At 41.1% G+C, this 23,508-nt stretch overlaps 1 protein-coding gene across 2 annotated transcripts in view; it reads right to left on the reverse strand.

Moving 5' to 3' along the window:
• IPO4 (importin 4) overlaps positions 1 to 23,508 on the reverse strand; it is a 722,238-nt gene that overhangs the window by 449,825 nt on the left and 248,905 nt on the right. For both annotated transcript variants that reach the window (XM_053702364.1, XM_053702363.1), the window contains exon 17: positions 21,009 to 21,132. In XM_053702364.1, coding sequence (XP_053558339.1) covers positions 21,009 to 21,132 — 124 coding nt within the window. The remainder of the gene's footprint in view (positions 1 to 21,008; positions 21,133 to 23,508) is intronic.

Here is a 23,508-nt window from a genome sequence, read left to right on the forward strand (position 1 = left end):
AATAGCCAGCAGAAAAAATTATACTCACAGTGGGTTGCAGGATAGCTAAGTAATAAAATTATAATTTTACATTGTTCTCTCTATGTATTAAGCTTTATTTTTCCAGACAAATATAAGATAAGGAAGCTAGTGTTTGTGCACAAAGTGATAACATAATGAGATCTGATATTACTTGAAGCTCAACCCATTTTAATAGGCAATGGTTTAAAAGCACAAAAACATAATTTATGTAAGAACTTACCTGATAAATTCTTTTCTTTCATATTGGCAAGAGTCCATGAGCTAGTGACGTATGGGATATACAATCCTACCAGGAGGGGGCAAAGTTTCCCAAACCTCAAAATACCTATAAATACACCCCTCACCACACCCACAGTCCAGTTTAACGAATAGCCAAGCAGTGGGGTGATAAAGAAAGGAGTAGAAAGCATCAGCAAAAGAAATTTGGAAATAATTGTGCTTTATACAAAAAATCATAACCACCATAAAAAGGGTGGGCCTCATGGACTCTTGCTAATATGAAAGAAATGAATTTATCAGGTAAGTTCTTACATAAATTATGTTTTCTTTCATGTAATTGGCAAGAGTCTATGAGCTAGTGACGTATGGGATAGCAATACCCAAGAAATAAAAATAAAAACAGCCATTTTCCGCTGAAAAAATTAATCCACAACCCAAAAAAATAAGTTTATTCTCATAAATAAAAGAAAAAAAACAAATCAAAAGCAGAAGAATCAAACTGAAACAGCTGCCTGAAGAACTTTTCTACCAAAAACTGCTTCAGAAGAAGCAAATACATCAAAACGCTAGAATTTAGTAAATGGATGCAAAGAGGACCAAGTTGCCGCTTTGCAAATCTGATCAACTGAAGCTTCATTCTTTAAGGCCCACGAAGTGGAGACTGATCTAGTAGAATGAGCTGTAATTCTCTGAGGCAGGGCCTCACCCGACTACAAATAAGCTTGATAAATCAAAAGTTTCAACCAAGAAGCCAAGGAAATAGCAGAAGCCTTCTGACCTTTCCTAGGGCCAGGAAATAAAACAAATAGACTGGAAGTCTTCCTGAAATCTTTAGTAGCTTTCACATAATATTTCAAAGCTCTTACCACATCCAAAGAATGTAAGGATCTTTCCAAAGAATTCTTAGGATTAGGACACAAGGAAGGGACAACAATTTCTCTATTAATGTTGTTAGAATTCCCAACCTTAGGTAAAGATTGAAAAGATGTCCGCAAAACTGCTTTATCCTGATGAAAAATCAGAAAAGGAGACTCACAAGAAAGAGCAGATAGCTCAGAAACTCTTCTAGCAGAAGAGATAGCCAAAAGGAACAACACTTTCCAAGAAAGTAGTTTAATGTCCAAAGAATGCATAGGCTCAAATGGAGCCTGTAAAGCCTTCAGAACCAAATTAAGACTCCAAGGAAGAGAAATTGATTTAATGAAAGGCTTAATACGAACCAAATCCTGTACAAAACAGTGAACATCAGGAAGTATAGCAATCTTTATGTGAAATAAAAAAGAAAGAGCAGAGATTTGTCCCTTCAAGGAACTTGCAGACAAACCCTTATCCAAACCATCCAGAAGAAACTGTAAAATTCTAGGAATTCTAAAAGAATGCCAAGAGAATTTATGAGAAGAACACCATGAAATGTAAGTCTTCCGAACTCTATAATAAATCTTTCTAGAGAAATATTTACGAGCTTGTAACATAGTATTAATCACTGAGTCAGAGAAACCTCTATGACTTAGTACTAAGCGTTCAAATTCCATACCTTCAAATTTAATGATTTGAAAACCTGATGGAAAAACGGACCTTGAGACAGTAGGTCCGGCCTTAACGGAAATGGCCAAGGCTGGCAACTGGACATCCGAACCAGATCCGCATACCAAAACCTATGTGGCCATGCTGGAGCCACCAGCAGCACAAACGATTGTTCCATGATGATTTTGGAGATTACTCTTGGAAGGAGAACTAGAAGTGGAAAATGTAAGCAGGATGATAACACCAAGGAAATGTCAGCACATCCACTGCTTCCGCCTGAACATCCCTAGACCTGGACAGGTATCTGGGAAGTTTTTTGTTTAGATGAGAGGCCTTGAGCTCTATCTCTGGAAGACCCCACATCTGAACAATCTGAGAAAACACATCTGGATGGAGAGACCACTCCCCTGGATGTAAAGTCTGACGGCTGAGATAATCCGCCTCCCAATTGTCTACACCTGGGATATGCACTGCAGAGATTAGTCAGGAGCTGGATTCCGCCCAAGCAAGTATCCAAGATACTTCTTTCATAGCTTGGGGACTGTGAGTCCCACCCAGATGATTGACATATGCCACTGTTGTGATATTGTCTGTCTGAAAACAAATGAACGGTTCTCTCTTTAACAGAGGCCAAAACTGAAGAGCTCTGAGAATTGCACGGAGTTCTAAAATATTTATTGGTAATCTCGCCTATTGAGATTTCCAAACCCCTTGTGCTCTCAGAGATCCCCAAACAGCTCCCCAACCTGAAAGACTTGCATCTGTTGTGATCACAGTCCAGGTTGGCCGAACAAAAGTAGCCCCTTGAACTAAACGATGGTGATCTATCAACCACATCAGAGAGTGTCGTACATTGGGATTTAGTGATATTAATTGTGATATCTTTGTATAATCCCTACACCATTGGTTCAGCATACAAAGCTGTAGAGGTCTCATGTGAAAACGAGCAAAAGGGATTGCGTCCGATGCTGCAGTCATGAGACCTAAAACTTCCATGCACATAGCCACTGAAGGGAATGACTGAGACTGAAGGTGCCGGCAGGCAGCAACTAATTTTAAAAGTCTCTTGTCTGTTAGAGACAGAGTCATGGACACTGAATCAATCTGGAAGCCTAAAAAAGGTGACCCTTGTCTGAGGAATTAAGAAACTTTTTGGTAAATTGATCCTCCAACCATGTTTCCGAAGAAACAACACTAGTTGATTTGTGTGAGATTCTGCAGAACGTAAAGACTGAGCTAGTACCAAGATATCGTCCAAATAAGGAAACACTGCAATACCCTGTTCTCTGATTACAGAGATTAGGGCACCTAGAACCTTTGAAAAGATTATTGGAGCTGTTACTAGGCCAAATGGAAGAGCAACAAATTGGTAATGCTTGTCTAGAAAAGAGAATCTCAGAAACTGATAATGTTCTGGATGAATCGGAATATGAAGGTATACATCCTGCAAGTCTATTGTGGACATATAATGTCCTCGCTGAACAAATGGCAGAATAGTCCTTATAGTCACCATCTTGAAAGTTGGTACTCTTACATAACGATTCAAAATTTACAGATCCAGAACTGGTCTGAATAAATTTTCCTTCTTTGGGACAATGAATAGATTTGAATAAAACCCCAAACCTTGTTCCTGAAAAGGAATTGGCATGATTACCCCTGAAGACTCCAGGTCTGAAACACACTTTAGGAAAGCCTGAGCTTTTACTGGATTTGCTGGGATACGTGAGAGAAAAAATCTTCTCACAGGTCTTACGCTGAATCCTATTCAATACCCTTGAGAGACAATGCTCTGAATCCATTGATTTTGGACAGAATTTATTCAAATATCCTTGAATAACCTTAATCTGCCCCCTACCAGCTGAGCTGGAATGAGGGCCGCACCTTCATGCGGACTTAGGGGATGACTTTGGTTTCTTAAATGGCTTGGATTTATTCCAATTTGAGGAAGGCTTCCATGGGAAACAGATTCCTTTGGGGAAGGATTGAGTTTTTGTTCCTTATTTTGACGAAAGGAACGAAAACAGTTAGAAGCCTTAGATTTACCCTTAGGTTTTTTATCCTGAGGCAGAAAAACTCCCTTTCCCCCAGTGACAGTTGAAATAATAGAATCCAACTGAGAACCAAATAAATTATTACCTTGGAAAAAAAGAGATAGTAATCTAGATTTAGATGTCATATCAGCATTCCAAGATTTAAGCCACAAAGCTCTTCTAGCTAATATAGCTAAAGACATGGATTTAACATCAATTTTGATAATATCAAAAATGGCATCACAAATAAAATGATTAGCATATTGCAGTAAGCGAATTATGCTAGATATGTCAGAATCCAATTCTTGTTGCGCTAAATTCTCCAACCAGAAAATTGATGCAACCGCAACATCAGCCAAAGAAATTGCAGGTCTGAGAAGATGACCTGAATATAAATAGGCCTTCCTTAGATAAGATTCAAGTTTCCTATCTAAAGGATCCTTAAAGGAAGTACTATCTTCCATAGGAATAATGGTACGTTTAGCAAGAGTAGAAATAGCCCCATCAACTTTGGGGATTTGTTCCCAAAACTCTATAGAATTTGCTGGTAAAGGATACAATTTTTTAAACCTTGAAGAAGGAATAAAAGATGTACCTGGCTTACTCCATTCCTTAGAAACCATATCATAAATAGCCTCAGGAATAGGAAAAACCCCTGGAGAAACCACAGGTGGTTTAAAAACAGCATTTAAACGTTTATTAGACTGAACGTCAAGAGGACTGGTTACCTCAATATCCAAAGTAATTAATTTTAATAAAGAACGCATATACTCTATTTTAAATAAATAAGTAGATTTGTCAGTGCCAATGTCTGAGGAAGGATCTTCTGTATCAGATAGATCCTCATCAGAAGAGGATAAATTATTATGTTGTTGGTCATTTGAAATTTCATCAACTGAATGAGAAGTTTTAAAAGACCTTTTACGTTTATTAGAAGGTGGAAATGCAGACAAAGCCTTCTGGATAGAATCAGAAACAAATTCTTTAAAATTCATAGGTATATCATGTACATTAGAAGTTGAGGGAACTGCAACTGGCAATGTACTATTACTGATGGACACACTATCTGCATGTAAAAGTTCATCATGACAACTATTACAAATGACATTCGGCGAAATAATTTCCACAATCTTACAACAAATGCACTTAGCTTTGGTAGAACCGATGTCAGGCAGTAATGTTCCAGCAGAAACTTCTGAGGCAGGATCAGATTGAGACATCTTGCAAAATGTAAAAGAAAAAACAACATATAAAGCAAAATGATCAATTTCCTTATATGACAGTTTCAGGAATGGGAAAAAATGCAAATAGCATAGCCCTCTGATAGAGAAAAAAGACAAGAGGCAAACATCAATGGGGTATTAAAATAATGAAAAAGTTTGGCGTCAAGTATGATGCACAACGTAACTGAAATTTTTTTTGGCGCCACTAATAACCGGAAATGACACACTTGCGTCACTAATGACGCAACCGCGTGTAAGGCTTCGGCGTCAACTATAACGCCGGAAATGATGAAGTTGCGTCAGTCGTATTTTTCGTGCCAAAAAAATTCTCGCACCAAGAATGACGCAATAAAGTTTAGCATTTGGCGCACCAGCGGGCCTAATACCGCCCGTAATTTGCAAGTAGTCAATTGAAAAAAAAACTAAGCCCCAGGTAAGAAAGAAAATTTCTTAAAAAATGTTTATATTCCCCAAATATGAAACTGACAGTCTGCAGAAGGAAATACATGAACCTGACTCACGGCAAATATAAGTACAATACATATATTTAGAACTATATATAAATGCATAAAGTGCCAAACCATAGCTGAGGTGTCTTAAGTAATAAAAAAACACAATTCATGCTTACCTGATAAATTTATTTCTCTTGTGGTGTATCCAGTCCACGGATCATCCATTACTTGTGGGATATTCTCATTCCCAACAGGAAGTTGCAAGAGGACACCCACAGCAGAGCTGTAATATAGCTCCTCCCCTAACTGTCATAGCCAGTCATTCGACCGAAAACAAGCCAAGAAAGGAGGAACCATAGGGTGCAGTGGTTACTGTAGTTTAAATTTAAAAATTACCTGCCTTAAAATGACAGGGCGGGCCGTGGACTGGATACACCACAAGAGAAATAAATTTATCAGGTAAGCATAAATTGTGTTTTCTCTTGTAAGGTGTATCCAGTCCACGGATCATCCATTACTTGTGGGATACCAATACCAAAGCTAAAGTACACGGATGAAGGGAGGGACAAGGCAGGAACTTAAATGGAAGGAACCACTGCCCGTAAAACCTTTCTCCCAAATATAGCCTCCGAAGAAGCAAAAGTATCAAATTTGTAAAATTTTGAAAAAATATGAAGCGAAGACCAAGTCGTCGGCTTGCAAATCTGATCAAAAGAAGCCTCATTTTTAAAGGCCCAAGTGGAAGCCACAGCTCTAGTGGAATGAGCTGTAATCCTTTCAGGAGGTTGCTGTCCAGCAGTCTCATAGGCTAAGCGGATTAAGTTTCTTAGTCAAAAAGAAAAAGAGGTTGCCGAAGCCTTTTGACCTCTCCTCTGTCCAGAGTAGACAACAAACAAAGCAGATGTTTGACGAAAATCTTTAGTAGCTTGTAAGTAAAACTTTAAAGCACGGACCACGTCCAAATTGTGTAACACAAGGATGGAACAACAATCTCTTGATTGATATTCTTGTTAGATACCACCTTAGGTAAGAACCCAGGTTTGGTATGCAGGACTACCTTATCCGTATGAAAAATCAGATAAGGAGAATCACATTGTAAGGCAGATAGCTCAGAGACTCTACGAGCCGAGGAAATAGCTACCAAAAAAAACAAACTTTCCAAGATAAAAGCTTGATATCTATGGAATGAAGAGGTTCAAACGGAACTCCTTGAAGAACCTTAAGAACCAAGTTTAAGCTCCATGGTGGAGCAACAGGTTTAAACACAGGCTTGATTCTAACTAAAGCCTGACAAAATGCCTGAACGTCTGCCAGACGCTTAACTAGCTGACAATCGTTTTTCCAAACCTTCTTGGAGAAAAGATAATATCCTAGCAATCCTGACCTTATTCCATGAGTAACCCTTGGATTCACACCAATAAAGATATCTACACCATACCTTATGGTAAATTTTCCTCGTGACAGGCTTTCGTGCCTGTCTTAAGGTATCAATAACTGACTCAGAGAAGCCACGCTTTGATAAAATCAAGCGTTCAATCTCCAGGCAGTCAGCCTCAGAGAAATTAGATTTGGATGGTTGAAAGGACCCTGAAGTAGAAGGTCCTGTTTCAGAGGCATTGACCATGGTGGAAAGGATGACATGTCCACTAGATCTGCATACCAGGTCCTGCGTGGCCACGCAGGTGCTATCAGAATCACTGATGCTCTCTCCTGCTTGATCTTGGCAATCAGTCGAGGGAGCAGAGGAAACGGTGGAAACACATAAGCCAGGTTGAAAGACCAGGGCGCTGCTAGAGCATCTATCAGTGTCGCCTTGGGATCCCTGGACCTGGATCCGTAACACGGAAGCTTGGCGTTCTGGCGAGACGCCATGAGATCCAGTTCTGGTTTGCCCCAACGATGAATCAGTTGTGCAAATGCCTCCGGATGGAGTTCCCACTCTCCCGGATGAAAAGTCTGATGACTTAGAAAATCCGCCTCCTAGTGCTCTACACCTGGGATATGGATAGCTGATAGGTGACAAGAGTGAATCTCTGCCCAGCGAATTATTTTTGAAACTTCTAACATCTCTAGGGAACTTCTTGTTCCCCCTTGATGGTTGATGTAAGCTACAGTCGTGATGTTGTCCAACTAAAATCTGATGTACCTCAGAGTTGCTAACTGAGGCCAAGCCTGAAGAGCCTTGAATATCGCTCTTAGTTCCAGAATATTTAATGGAAGGAGAGACTCCTCCTGAGTCCACGATCCCTGAGCCTTCAGGGAGTTCCAGACTGCACCCCAACATAGAAGCCTAGCATCTGTCGTAACAATTGTCCAATCTGGCCTGCGAAAGGTCATACCTTTGGACAGATGGACCCGAGATAGCCACCAGAGAAGAGAATCCCTGGTCTCTTGGTCCAGATTCAGTTGAGGGGACAAATCTGTGTAATCCCCGCTCCACTGACTGAGCATGCATAGTTGCAGCGGTCTGAGATGTAAGCGTGCAAACGGCACTATGTCCATTGCCGCTACCATTAAGCCGATTACTTCCATACACTGAACCACCGAAGGGCGGGGAATGGAATGAAGAACCCGGCAGGAATTTAGAAGCTTTGATAACCTGGACTCCGTCAGGTGAATTTTCATTTCTACAGAATCTATCAGAGTCCCTAGAAAGGAAACTCTTGTGAGTGGGGATAGAGAACTCTTTTCCTCGTTCACTTTCCACCCATGCGACCACAGAAATGCCAGTACTACGTCCGTATGAGACTTGGCAATTTGGAAGTTTGACGCCTGTATCAGGATGTCGTCTAAATAAGGGGCTACTGCTATGCCCCGCGGCCTTAGGACCGCCATAAGTGACCCTAGAAACTTTGTAAAGATTCTTGGGGCTGTAGCTAATCCCAAGGGAAGAGCTACAACTGGTAATGCCTGTCTTAAAAGGCAAACCTGAGAAACCGATGATGATCTTTGTGTATGTGAAGATAAGCATCCTTTAGATCCACTGTAGTCATATATTGACCCTCCTGGATCAGTGGTAGGATGGTACGAATAGTTTCCATCTTGAACGACGGAACTTTGAGGAATTTGTTTAAGATCTTTAGATCCAAAATTGGTCTGAAGGTTCCCTCTTTTTTGGGAACCACAAACAGATTTGAGTAAAAACCCTGTCCCTGTTCCTCCTTTGGAACTGGATGGATCACTCCCATAACTAGGAGGACTCGTACACAGTGTAAGAATGCCTCTCTCTTTATCTGGTGTGCAGATAATTGTGAAAGGTGAAATCTCCCTGTTGGGGGGGAAGCTTTGAAGTCCAGAAGATATCCCTGGGATATAATTTCCAACGCCCAGGGATCCTGAACATCTCTTGCCCACGCCTGGGCAAAGAGTGAATGAATGCCCCCTACTAGATCCGATCCCGGATAGGTTGGCCGTTCCTTCATGCTGTCTTAGAGGCAGCCGCAGGCTTTTTTACCTGCTTACCTTTTTTCCATGTCAGGTTTGGTCTCCAGACCGTCTTGGATTGAGCAAAAGTTCCCTCTTGTTTATTATTAGAGGAAGTTGATGCCGCACCTGCCTTGAAATTTTGAAAGGCACGAAAATTAGACTGTTTGGCCCTAGATTTGGACTTGTCCTGAGGAAGGGCATGACCTTTTCCTCCAGTGATATCAGCAATAATCTCCTTCAACCAGGCCCGAATAGGGTCTGCCCCTTGAAGGGAATGTTAAGTAGCTTAGATTTTGAAGTCACGTCAGCTGACCATGATCTAAGCCATAGCGCTCTGCGCGCCTGTATAGCAAAACCAGAATTCTTAGCCGTTAGTTTAGTCAAATGAACAATGGCATCAGAATAAAAGAATTGGCTAGCTTAAGTGCTCTAAGTTTGCAAAGTATGTCATCCAATGGAGTCGCTACCTGTAAAGCCTCTTCCAGAGACTCAAACCAGTACGCCGCAGCAGCAATGACAGGGGCAATGCATGCAAGGGGCTGTAGGATAAAACCTTGTTGAATAAATATTTTCTTAAGGTAACCTCTAATTTTTTATCCATTGGATCTAAAAAAAAAAGCACAACTGTCCTCGACAGGGATAGTAGTACGCTTTACTAGAGTAGAAACTGCTCCCTCCACCTTAGGGACTGTCTGCCATAAGTCCCATGTGGTGGCGTCTATTGGAAACATTTTTCTAAAAATAGGAGGGGAAGAGAACGGCACACCTGGTCTATCCCATTCCTTATTAATAATTTCAGTAAACCTTTTAGGTATTTGGAAAAACATCAGTACACACCGGCACTGCAAAGTATTTATCCAGTCTACACAATTTCTCTGGCACTGCAATGGTATCACAGTCATTCAGAGCAGCTAAAACCTCCCTAAGCAACACGCAGAGGTGTTCAAGCTTAAATTTAAATGTAGAAATATTAGAATCAGGTATCTTTCCTGCGTCATTAACATCACCCACTGACTGAAGCTCTCTTTCCTCAGCTTCTACATATTGTGAGGCAGTATCAGACATGGTTCTTAAAGCGTCAGTATGCTCTGCATTTTGTCTCACCCCAGAGCTATCTCGCTTACCTCTAAGTTCAGGTAGACTGGCTAATACCGCTGACAGTGTATTATCCATGACTGCCGCCATGTCTTGTAAAGTAAACGCTATGGGCGCCCTAGATGTACTTGGCGCCATTTGAGCGTGAGTCCCTTAAGCGGGAGTCAAAGGGTCTGACACGTGGGGAAAGTTAGTCGGCATAACTTCCCCCTCGTCAGATTCCTCTGGTGATACATTTTTTAAAGACAGAAAATGATCTTTATTGCATAAAATGAAATCAGTACATTTGGTACACATTCTAAGAGGGGGTTCCACCATGGCTTTTAAACATAATAAACAAGGAGTTTCTTCTATGTCAGACATGTTTATACAGAATAGCAATGAGACTAGCAAGCTTGGAAAACACTTTAAATCAAGTTAACAAGCAAATATAAAAAACGGTACTGTGCCTTTAAGAGAAACAAATTTTGTCAGAATTTGAAAAACAGTGAAAAAATGCAGTAAATCAAACGAAATTTTTACAGTGTGTATAATAGGCTAACAGAGCATTGCACCCACTTGCAAATGGATGATTAACCCCTTAGTTCAAAAAACAGATCAAAAAAACGAAATAGACCATTTTTAACAGTCACAACCAACTGCCACAGCAAGCTGTGGCCCTACCTTCCCCAATAAACGACTTTGGAAAGCCTTTGGGCCCTTTAGAGATGTCCTATAGCATTCAGAGGGCCTTTGAGGGAAGCTGGATGTCACAGTTTGTAATTTTAACTGCACCAACTGTAACTTTTATACTACAACAGTGGAAATTGTTTCTAGTCAAAATTTATGCCAGCCATGTGGAAAAAACATAATTTATGCTTACCTGATAAATTTATTTCTCTTGTAGTGTGTTCAGTCCACGGGTCATCCATTACTTATGGGATATATTCTCCTCCCCAACAGGAAGTTGCAAGAGGATCACCCAAGCAGAGCTGCTATATAGCTCCTCCCCTCACATGTCATATCCAGTCATTCGACCGAAACAAGACGAGAAAGGAGAAACTATAGGGTGCAGTGGTGACTGGAGTTACAATTTAAAATTTAGAACCTGCCTCAAATAGACAGGGCGGGCCGTGGACTGAACACACTACAAGAGAAATAAATTTATCAGGTAAGCATAAATTATGTTTTCTCTTGTTAAGTGTGTTCAGTCCACGGGTCATCCATTACTTATGGGATACCAATACCAAAGCTAAAGTACACGGATGATGGGAGGGACAAGGCAGGAACATTAAACAGAAGGAACCACTGCCTGTAGAACCTTTCTCCCAAAAACAGCCTCCAAAGAAGCAAAAGTGTCAAATTTGTAAAATTTGGAAAAAGTATGAAGTGAAGACCAAGTTGCAGCCTTGCAAATCTGTTCAACAGAGGCCTCATTCTTAAAGGCCCAGGTGGAAGCCACAGCTCTAGTGGAATGAGCTGTAATTCTTTCAGGAGGCTGCTGTCCAGCAGTCTCATAGGCTAAGCGTATTATGCTACGAAGCCAAAAAGAGAGAGAGGTAGCCGAAGCCTTTTGACCTCTCCTCTGTCCAGAGTAAACGACAAACAGAGAAGAAGTTTGTCGAAAATCTTTAGTGGCCTGTAAGTAGAACTTCAGGGCACGGACCACGTCTAGATTATGCAAAAGACGTTCCTTCTTTGAAGAAGGATTAGGACATAATGATGGAACAACAATCTCTTGATTGATATTCCTGTTAGAAACAACCTTAGGTAAAAACCCAGGTTTAGTACGCAGGACTACCTTGTCTGAATGAAAGATCAGATAAGGAGAATCACAATGTAAGGCAGATAACTCAGAGACTCTACGAGCCGAGGAAATAGCCATCAAAAACAGAACTTTCCAAGATAAAAGCTTAATATCAATGGAATGAAGGGGTTCAAACGGAACACCCTGGAGAACTTTAAGAACCAAGTTTAAGCTCCACGGAGGAGCAACAGTTTTAAACACAGGCTTAATCCTAGCCAAAGCCTGACAAAAAGCCTGGACGTCTGGATTCTCTGCCAGACGCTTGTGTAAAAGAATAGACAGAGCAGAAATCTGTCCCTTTAGTGAACTAGCGGATAAGCCCTTTTCTAAACCCTCTTGTAGAAAAGACAATATCCTAGGAATCCTAACCTTACTCCATGAGTAACTCTTGGATTCACACCAATATAAATATTTACGCCATATCTTGTGGTAAATTTTTCTGGTAACAGGTTTCCGAGCCTGTATTAATGTATCAATAACCGAATCCGAAAACCCACGCTTTGATAGAATCAAGCGTTCAATTTCCAAGCAGTCAGCCTCAGAGAAATTAGGTTTGGATGGTTGAAAGGACCCTGAATTAGAAGGTCCTGCCTCAGGGGTAGAGACCATGGTGGAAAGGACGACATGTCCACTAGGTCTGCATACCAGGTCCTGCGTGGCCATGCAGGCGCTATCAGAATCACCAATGCTCTCTCCTGTTTGATCCTGGCAATCAGACGAAGAAGCAACGGAAAAGGTGGAAACACATAAGCTATGTTGAAAACCCAAGGGGCTGCTAGTGCATCTACCAGCACCGCTCCCGGGTCCCTGGACCTGGATCCGTAACAAGGAAGCTTGGCGTTCTGGCGAGATGCCATGAGATCCAGATCCGGTTTGCCCCAACGAAGAATCACTTGGGCAAATACCTCCGGGTGAAGTTCCCACTCCCCCGGATGAAAAGTCTGGCGACTTAAAAAATCTGCCTCCCAGTTCTCCACGCCTGGGATGTAGATCGCTGACAGGTGGCAAGAGTGAGACTCTGCCCAGCGAATTATCTTCGAGACTTCCAACATCGCTAGGGAACTCCTGGTTCCCCCTTGATGATTGATGTAAGCCACAGTCGTGATGTTGTCCGACTGAAATCTGATGAACCTCAGTGTTGCCAACTGAGGCCAAGCTAGAAGAGCATTGAATATTGCCCTTAATTCTAGAATGTTTATTGGGAGGAGTTTCTCCTCCTGAGTCCACGATCCCTGAGCCTTCAGGGAGTTCCAGACTGCTCCCCAGCCTAGTAGGCTGGCATCTGTTGTTACAATCGTCCAATCTGGTCTGCGAAAGGACATTCCTTTGGACAGATGAACCCGTGATAACCACCAGAGAAGAGAATCTCTGGTCTCCTGGTCCAGATTTAGCAAAGGGGACAGATCTGAGTAATCCCCGTTCCATTGACTTAGCATGCATAGTTGCAGCGGTCTGAGATGTAGGCGCGCAAATGGCACTATGTCCATTGCCGCGACCATTAAGCCGATCACTTCCATGCACTGAGCTACTGATGGGCTTGGAATGGAGTGAAGGACACGGCAAGCATTGAGATGTTTTGATAACCTGGACTCCGTCAGGTAAATCTTCATCTCTACAGAATCTATAAGAATCCCTAGAAAAGGGACCCTTGTGAGTGGTAACAGAGAACTCTTTTCCACGTTCACTTTCCACCCATGCGACCTCAGAAATGCTAGAACTATCTCTGTATGAGCCTTTGCATTTTGAAAACTTGACGCTTGTATCAGAATGTCGTCTAAGTACGGAGCCACCGCTATGCCTCGTGGTCTTAGTACCGCCAGAAGAGAGCCCAGAACCTTTGTAAAAATTCTCGGGGCCGTAGCCAACCCGAAGGGAAGCGCTACAAACTGGTAATGCCTGTCTAGAAAGGCAAACCTTAGGTACCGATAATGATCTTTGTGAATCGGTATGTGAAGGTAGGCATCCTTTAAAGCCAATGTGGTCATATATTGACCCTCTTGGATCATGGGTAGGATGGTTCGAATGGTTTCCATCTTGAACGATGGAACCCTTAGGAATTTGTTTAAGATTTTTAAATCTAAGATTGGTCTGAAGGTTCCCTCTTTCTTGGGAACCACAAACAGATTTGAATAAAACCCTTGCCCCTGTTCCGGCCGCGGAACTGGGTGGATCACTCCCATCACTAAGAGGTCTTGTACACATTGTAGAAATGCCTCTTTCTTTACTAGGTTTGTTGATAACCTCGACAGATGAAACCTCCCTTGTGGAGGAGAAGTCTTGAAATCCAGAAGGTATCCCTGAGATATAATCTCCAACGTCCAGGGATCCTGTACATCTCTTGCCCAAGCCTGGGCGAAGAGAGAGAGTCTGCCCCCCACTAGATCCGTCTCCGGAAAGGGGGCCCTGACTTCATGCTGTCTTAGGGGCGGAAGTAGGCTTTCTGGCCTGCTTGCCCTTGTTCCATGACTGGTTGCTTTTCCAACCCTGTCTGTAACGAGCAGTAGTCCCTTCCTGTTTTGGAGCGGAGGAAGTTGATGCTGCTCCTGCCTTGAAATTACGAAAGGCACGAAAATTAGACTGTTTGGCCTTTGATTTGGCCCTGTCCTGAGGAAGGGTGTGGCCCTTACCTCCAGTAATGTCAGCAATAATTTCCTTCAAGCCGGGCCCGAATAAGGTCTGCCCTTTGAAAGGAATGTTTAGCAATTTAGACTTAGAAGTTACATCTGCTGACCAGGATTTAAGCCAAAGCGCTCTGCGCGCCTGTATGGCGAATCCGAAATTTTTAGCCGTAAGTTTGGTTAAATGCACTACGGCATCCAAAACAAACGCATTAGCCAGCTTAAGGGTTCTAATCTTGCTCAGGGACTCATCCAATGGTGCTGTGCGAATCGCCTCTTCCAGAGACTCAAACCAGAATGCCGCTGCAGCAGTGACAGGCACAATGCATGCAAGAGGCTGTAATATAAAACCTTGTTGAATAAACATTTTCTTAAGATAACCCTCTAATTTTTTATCCATTGGATCTGAGAAAGCACAACTATCCTCCACCGGGATAGTGGTACGCTTGGCTAAAGTAGAAACTGCTCCCTCCACCTTAGGGACCGTCTGCCATAAGTCTCTTGTGGTAGCGTCTATAGGGAACATTTTTCTAAATATCGGAGGAGGGGAAAAAGGCACACCGGGTCTATCCCACTCCTTACTAATAATCTCTGTAAGCCTCTTTGGTATAGGAAAAACGTCAGTACACACCGGCACCGCGTAGTATTTATCCAGCCTACATAATTTCTCTGGGATTGCCACCGTGTCACAATCATTCAGAGCCGCTAACACCTCCCCTAGCAACACGTGGAGATTCTCAAGCTTAAATTTAAAATTTAAAATTTCTGAATCCGGTCTCCCCGAATCAGAACCGTCACCCACAGAATGAAGCTCTCCGTCCTCATGTTCTGCAAACTGTGACGCAGTATCAGACATGGCTCTCGTGTCATCGGCGCGCTCTGTCCTTAACCCAGAACTGTCGCGCTTGCCTCTTAACTCTGGCATATTGTATAACACTTCTTTCATAACATTAGCCATATCATGTAAGGTGATTTGTAAGGGCCTTGATGTACTTGGCGCCTCAATCTCACGCACCTCCCGAGCGGGAGACGAAGGTACTGACACGTGAGGAGAGTTAGACGGCATAACTGTCCCCTCGTTGTCTGGTGATAATTTTTTAAGCGGTACAGATTGATTTTCCAAAGTAACATCAATACAAATGGTACACATATTTCTATTGGGCTCCACAACGGCTTTTAAACATAATGAACAAGCAGATTCCTCTGTATCAGACATGTTTAAACAGACTAGCAATGAAGCTAGCAAGCTTGGAAAATACTTTCAATAAGTTTGCAAGCAATATAAAAAAAAAACGCTGCAGCGCTTTTAAAAAAACACAGTTGAGTAACTAAAGAATAATTCAGTTATAGTCAACAATTCTTTAAATGTATTAATTAGCAGAGGATTGCACCCATTAGCAACCGGATGATTAACCCCTCAGTACCCAAAAAAACGGATATCAAATTAATATAAAACGTTTTTATCACAGTCTAACACACTGTCACAGGTCTGCTGTGACTGATTACCTCCCTCAAAAAACGAATTTTGAAGACGTCCTGGATCAAGGAGGAAAAAGCAGGAAGACTGTGCTAGAATTTTAACTGCGCAACAAGGCGCTAAAAAGAGGCCCCTCCCGATCATATACAACAGTGGGAGACCTGATATAACGGTTTCTATGCAGAAATATACGTTAGCCATGTGGAAAATAATTCATGCCCAAAGGATCTATCACCAAAGTACCTCACAAAACGAATAACATGCCAGTAAACGTTTTGAAAATAAACTTCTTTAAAGTCATGCAAAGTTATTACGAAGCCTGCAACCAGTCGCTACCACTGCAGATAAGGCTTAAGAATTATTTCAGTATTAACAGTATTTTCACAGTCAAATTCTAGTCCCTAGAAAATAACTCTATTGTGCATACATTTATCAGCCTGATACCAGTCACTACTACTGCATTTAAGGCTGTACTTACATCATACGGGTAACAGCAGTATTTTCTTAGTCAATTCCATTCCCAGAAAATATTGTACTGCACATACCTCATTTGCGGTGGACCCCGCATGCTATTCCCATGTTCTGAAGTTACCCCACTCCTCAGAATGTCGAGAACAGCCAGTGGATCTTAGTTACGCCTGCTAAGATAATAGAAAACGCAGGCAGTTTCTTCTTCCAAATACTGCCTGAGATAGAAAAAAACAGCACACTCCGGTGCCATTTAAAATAACAAACTTTTGATTGAAGAATAATTAAGTAAAAACTCCAACTCCTCCAGCGACCTCCTTCTTTGTTGAGGGTTGCAAGAGAATGACTGGGTATGACATGTGAGGGGAGGAGCTATATAGCAGCTCTGCTTGGGTGATCCTCTTGCAACTTCCTGTTGGGGAGGAGAATATATCCCATAAGTAATGGATGACCCGTGGACTGAACACACTTAACAAGAGAAAACTAGGCCCCAATAAAGTTTTATCACCAAAGCATATATAAAAACGATTAAACATGCCAGCAAATGTTTTATATTGTAAATATCATAAGGGTATTACCCCTGGGAGTAAGCATGATACCAGTCGTTATTAAATCACTGTATTCAGGCTTAACTTACATTAATCCGGTATCAGCAGCATTTTCTAGTGTTTTCCATCTCTAGAAAAACTTATAACTGCACATACCTGATAGCAGAACAAACTGCACGCCATTCTCTCGCTGAAGTTACCTCATCTGTGTAATCCCCTCAGACATATGTGAGAATAGCAATGGATCTTAGTTACAACCTGCTAAGATCATAGAAACCTCAGGCAGATTCTTCTTCTATTTACTGCCTGAGATAAAATAGCACAACTCCGGTACTATTTAAAAATAACAAACTTTTGATTGAAGAAAATAAACTAGCTATATTTAACCACTCTCTCCTACAACGTCCTAGCTTGTTGAGAGTTGCAAGAGAATGACTGGCTATGACAGTTAGGGGAGGAGCTATATTACAGCTCTGCTGTGGGTGTCCTCTTGCAACTTCCTGTTGGGAATGAGAATATCCCACAAGTAATGGATGATCCGTGGACTGGATACACCTTACAAGAGAAACATACTTACCAAAAGACACCCATCCACATATAGCAGATAGCCAAACCAGTACTGAAACAGTTATCAGTAGAGGTAATGGTGAATTGAGAGTATATCGTCGATCTGAAAAGGGAGGTAGGAGATGAATCTCTACGACCGATAACAGAGAACCTATGAAATAGACCCCCGTTAGGGAAATCATCATATTCAATAAGTGATACTCCCTTCATGTCCCTCTGACATTCGTTGTACTCTGAGAGGAATCGGGCTTCAACAATGCTGAGAAGCGCATATCAACTTAGAAATCTTAGCACAAACTTACTTCACCACCTCCATAGGAGGCAAAGTTTGTAAAACTGAATTGTGGGTGTGGTGAGGGGTGTATTTATAGGCATTTTGAGGTTTGGGAAACTTTGCCCCTCCTGGTAGGATTGTATATCCCATAGGTCACTAGCTCATGGACTCTTGCCAATTACATGAAAGAAACCAGCTATTTCATACAGGATTTCATACAGGTTTTTACACAAACCTGAAAATGCAATTTATCACACATTTTATACTTTGCAGCTGGTATAATAAGTCATTGAAAATACATTAATATAAAAACAATTTTACAGTGTACTGTCCCTTTAAGCCAAACTATTTTGATTCAGACAGAGCATGCCCTTGTAAATAACTTTCCAATTTACTTTTATTATCAAATTTGCATGCATCTCTTCGTAACCTTTGTAGAAAAAAAATACCTAGTTAGGCTCAGAAGCAGCAATGCACTACTGGGAACTAGCTGGTGATTGGTGGCTGCACATATATGCCTATATGCCTCTGACCATTGGCTCACGTGATGTGTTCAGTTAACACCCCCATGTTGCATTGCTGTTTCTGAGCCTACCTAGGTTTACTGTTCAAGAAAGCAAATATGATAATCTATGTAAACATTACATGCTGTAAAGTCAATTTCTTGTATCACCAGCCATAAAAAAGATGAAGAACCTTCAAAGTCATGCTGGGAATAGAAGCTTTGCAGGCACAAAACAATTATAGTTATTATTATAGCAGATACTTTTTAATTGTAATGATTTCTAAAGGAGTAGCAGGAATATACTCTGAACAGATAAGAAAAAAACAACAACAAACAGTGTATGAATATTGTCAGAACACGAGAAAAAGAGTTGGCATGGAAAGATATGTGAAAAAAATGATTAAGTATATACTTGCAATTTAAAACAAATAATATCAGTTAACAAAAGCAAACACTGAGTATATAAAATAGTTTACAATAAGTAGTGCTAAATACAATATCCTATAAATAAAAATGGGCAATATGGACACTGCCTCCTCTCTTTAATAGTTAAATTTGTTGGCCTGCATTTTTGTAGAACTCCAGCCATAATCTTTACTCATAGGGGTTTCCTGTTGGGGCTGATTGGGCTGATCCTGAGGGCTCTCCCTGCGCTACTTAGGGGTATATTTTCTATCAGGCTATACCGGAGTTTGTTGCTCCAAGAACCTCCCTATTAACATCTGGGCAAGTTTTGATCTACATATTGCAGCTCTTGTATTGTACTTGAGAAGAAAATTTAAAAATTATATCTAGTTATTAAAAAATTATATCTAGTTATTAACAGATGTCAATTGAAATAGTTAAATATATATACAACACCTAGGCTGTCTAATTGCCGATTATGTCCATTTTTCAAGAAAAATCGCCCATTTCCGATCTTGCCCATTTCCAAAATGGCCATTTTCGATCTTGCCCATTTCCAAAATGGCTCCGGGAAACCGGAAGCACAAAAACCGGAAGTGTTACAAGCTTCAACTTCCGGTTCACTATCGGAAGTGCGTTTTTTTCGGCGGGGAACAATCCGACAACATCCGCCCAATTTGGCGCAATTTTTAACATACAAACGCCCATATAGAAGAGTATATAAGGTCAGTATTAATGTAGCCTCTATATGTCTTGAAAAAGGCCCGGTACGAGGGCCGAAACGCGTAGACGACACTTTACACCAAAGATTTGAGAGGCTCATTATATCCAGGACCAGGATTTGATCGGTAAGACTATTTTCAATAGTCCATACCCTTGTAGCGCTGTTTGTTTAGTGCGCTTTTTTCATCTTTTTCAGGTTTTTGTCTTAACAAAGGAGTAGGACTTTGGACTCCACCACACATCGAGGATTTTTTTCATCAGACTTTTTAAGGATTCACTTTTAACAATTGACTTTTTAAGGACACTATCATTGTCAATATTATTATTTCTTAAAAGTTGTGGAAACACACCTTTAAGAGTTGTGGATTAGTTTTGGCCAAACTAAACATAAACTCTCTGTTTTTTATGTTTTTTATGTTGTTTATATTAATTATATAGCTTGTGCTATTTGTCTCATTGGTTTATTGTTTTTAAGATATTAAAGTTAGAGGCATTACCGGACCACTGAGTCCATCATCCAGATTCAATTAGGCTAATTGAGATAATGGCTGGTACCAGTTTAGTTTAGAATCCCACTAGTAGGATCACACGTTTAATTTTGTATTTTTTGCATTTTTCACATTTTTTCATTCTTGATTCTTTGACCACACCTACTTGATCACTTCAGATTTGTATTTTATTTTGTGTTATATATTGTGATCCATAATATGGTTTATCTGTTAGCTGAAGGATTCCAATACATTTTATTTCATTTTTAATTTATCACGGCGTTTATGATACGATTTGTATTAATCATCACATTTTGCACTACCTGTATGAACTGTTGACCTTTAAAGTGGGTCTCGTATCACTATAATAGTGGTCTTATCACTTTGATAACACTATTTGAGTTATTATTATATAATTTATTGGACACCAGGTTAATTTGTACACTTATTTGATAAATTCAATTAAGTACCGATTTGTTTTTCTATACACATTTGTGTACCTACTAGAGGGTCTTTAAGAGGACTCACTCACGAAAAACCGGACCATTAGATATTGGTCACCCAGTTAAAACAACTGGATTAGATTCAATTTGTCATCCGCTGTATTTTAATTTGTCATTCGCTGTATTTTATTTTATGTATTTTTATATGTGTTTTGTGTTTTTGTTTTTATTTACATTTTTTATGAATTCTGGAGATCAGAATCATATTGTTTTAATATAATAAATATATTTGTTTGACATTTGAACAATCTAATTCTAAGAGAAACTATTGGAGATTATTTCTATTTCCTGTGGTATATCTAAGCCATTGGCGCTCCTATATATCCTGTTTCATAGCTCTTGTATTGTAACTTTACAGGTTTATCCTGTATACACTTTGGGAGGAGGCAGTGTAAGTTCTAAAACCCGTTTTTGTGTTTTAAGTATGTTTTATAATATGTGGCATGGTCCACATTTATTTTATCCTCTTCATATGTTACGTTTTAATAATCCCACACTCCATACAGCACATATTGTAACATAAACTAGCCTCTCTAAATGTGCCATGAAATGCTTTTCTTTTGTTTCTTCCAATATGGGCATATGTAACAAACACAGTGTATATAAAACAAACAAACCACTGACCACAAACAGTTTTACACTAGTCTATGACTCACACGCAACGTCGCAGATCTGGATCATCGATTCGATCACAAAGGCCAAGTCCTAAATGGCAGCAATCCTCAGCCAATGGAAGGAAGATTTCTTTACCAAGAGTCCGTACCATAACACCAAGAGTTTCTATGAGGAAATTGAATGCATGTTAAAATAGGAAAGTTTAAAATAAATAAATATATATATATATATATATATATATATATATATATATATATATGTGTGTGTGTTTTTTTAAACTTATAGATATGGGTTTGTGGACGTTTTGGTGCTGGCAAGACTATGCAGGTCAAATAGAGTAAGAGGGTGGCTGGGAAGAGTCAGGTTCCTTGTGTGAATCGGCAAGGTGGTTTGGTGTGGTCTGGAAAGGGGGTAAAAGCGGCTGAGTGTGGGCATCAGAAACTGAAAATATGTCTTAACTACCATTATTTGGATTTATTTATTAAAGGATACAGCAATAAGATCAGACTGTTTTCTCTTAGCATTCTAAAATAATTATTGCTCCTATATTATTGCTTAGATCTGGGGATGAGAAAACATAAATTATGCTTACCTGATCATTTTCTTTTCTTCAGATGGAAAGAGTCCACAGCTGCATTCATTACTTTTGGGAATCAAGAACCTGGCCACCAGGAGGAGGCAAAGACACCCCAGCCAAAGGCTTAAATACTTCCCTCACTTCCCTCATCCCCCAGTCATTCTGACAAGGAGCAAGGAACAGTAGAAGAAATAACAGGGTGAAAGGTGCCAGAAGAATAAATAACGACCCCCACATAGAAAATATGGGTGGGGAGCTATGGACTTTTTCCATCAGAAGAAAATTATCAAGTAAGCATAATTTAATAATACAATAAAACAATACCCAAGCCACAGAGGACACTGAATGCCAAAATGGAAGGGAACAAAAGTTGGCCCATTCTGAGGGCACCAAGCATGAACCACTACCGAACAAAAACCCTGCTTCGTCCGAAGCCGAGAAAACTTTGAAAAGGAAAAAGCCCCAAGGACTCTGACACACAGATAGTGCAGAAGCCTAGCTAGAGACCGCAAAATTGGACTCAACAGAGTCAACAGTCCTCCAGGAGACACCGTTGCCCAACGGTCCCTCACCACTCACCCCTCACTAACAAAGGGAACACCAGCCTAAACTCCCAAAGGAATAGGGCAAGGAAGAACCAAAGAGAAACCGAGAGGTCACCACAAAATTCATAGAAGGAAAACCCCCAATAGCGAGCCCAGCTCACAAAGACCCAAATGGGTCCAAAGGGAGGATACGCCCAGACCAAGCAGAAACCAGAGGTTTAGGACCGGGCATCGGAACAGAGAAACTTTTCTCTCAAAATCGTGCAAAGCACCGAAAGACAACTGAAGACGGAGTCCTCACATCGTCAGAACATAGAATACTGAAGTATTCGGACACAAAAAACGCGTAACAGACCCAGACAAAAAACCCTGAGTCAAGAACACTCAGCCATCATCAGGATGACACAGAAGAATACTTGCTGAGAAGTAAAAAGCGGCCAGCAAGAGAACAGATTGCAAAAAAAAAACTTCCGGACAGAGAGCACACTCTAGGCAATTTAAGCCGCCAGACCTACACATAGGTCTCCAAAAGGGGGAAGCCCCTAACCTCAACGAGGCCCATTGCACCCCCAAGAATGAGAGGTTACAACCAGAACTAGAAGGTGGATTGGAACCCTGGACCTTCTGCTTGCAAGCCCAGGGAGCTAGCCACTATGCCAACCTAGATCCTGAAGATGACAACGCATCTCAGAACCTACTCCCAGCCGCGCCAGCCCAAGCGTCGGCAGGTCTGAAACAGGGGAACAGAAGAACCCCAACACCAGCTCAAAAACAAGCGGAAGAATGGCCACAGACATCCCAACAGAGCACGGGTGCAAACCCGACTCCTTAGGAACAGACGACAAGGCCATAGACCCAAAGGAATCTAGCAAAGGGCCCAACATAGTCTTGACACGGAGCCAGCAAGACTCCAGATGGAACGTAACAACCCAGAGAGAATACCCCTCTTTGAAAGGTTAAATCTCAGTTCCAATCTCCTTAATCCAGGAGAAGCCCTAAGAAAGGGACCACACCTCCATAAGAAGGAGAATAAGACCCCACCCTAAGAAAAGGAATGGTGCCAGAAAGGCAGAGCACCTGCCAACAAGACATGAAGTCAAAGGCTAAAGGAGAGATCAAATCTCCAACTCAAACAAACATGGAAGGAATCCCCCTAAAAATTTAGCTTGCCAACACACATCCAATATGCAATAGTTGCAGCAGTGACACTGCAAACCCATTCGCCTGCAGAGCAGTGAATCCATAAGGTTACTACAGCAGGCTGACCAAGAGAAACCGACCATAAAGTCGTAAGTCAAGCCCAGTGAGCAACGGCACTCAGAAAACCTAGCCAACCATGACCAGGTCAATTAGTCAGAGTAAAGGTCATAGCCCAAGTTCCCTGGAACTGGGGAACCACATACCAGCCCTAGAGCCTAA

Source organism: Bombina bombina, chromosome 2 (genome assembly GCF_027579735.1).
Source record: "Bombina bombina isolate aBomBom1 chromosome 2, aBomBom1.pri, whole genome shotgun sequence".
Lineage (NCBI taxonomy): Eukaryota > Metazoa > Chordata > Amphibia > Anura > Bombinatoridae > Bombina > Bombina bombina.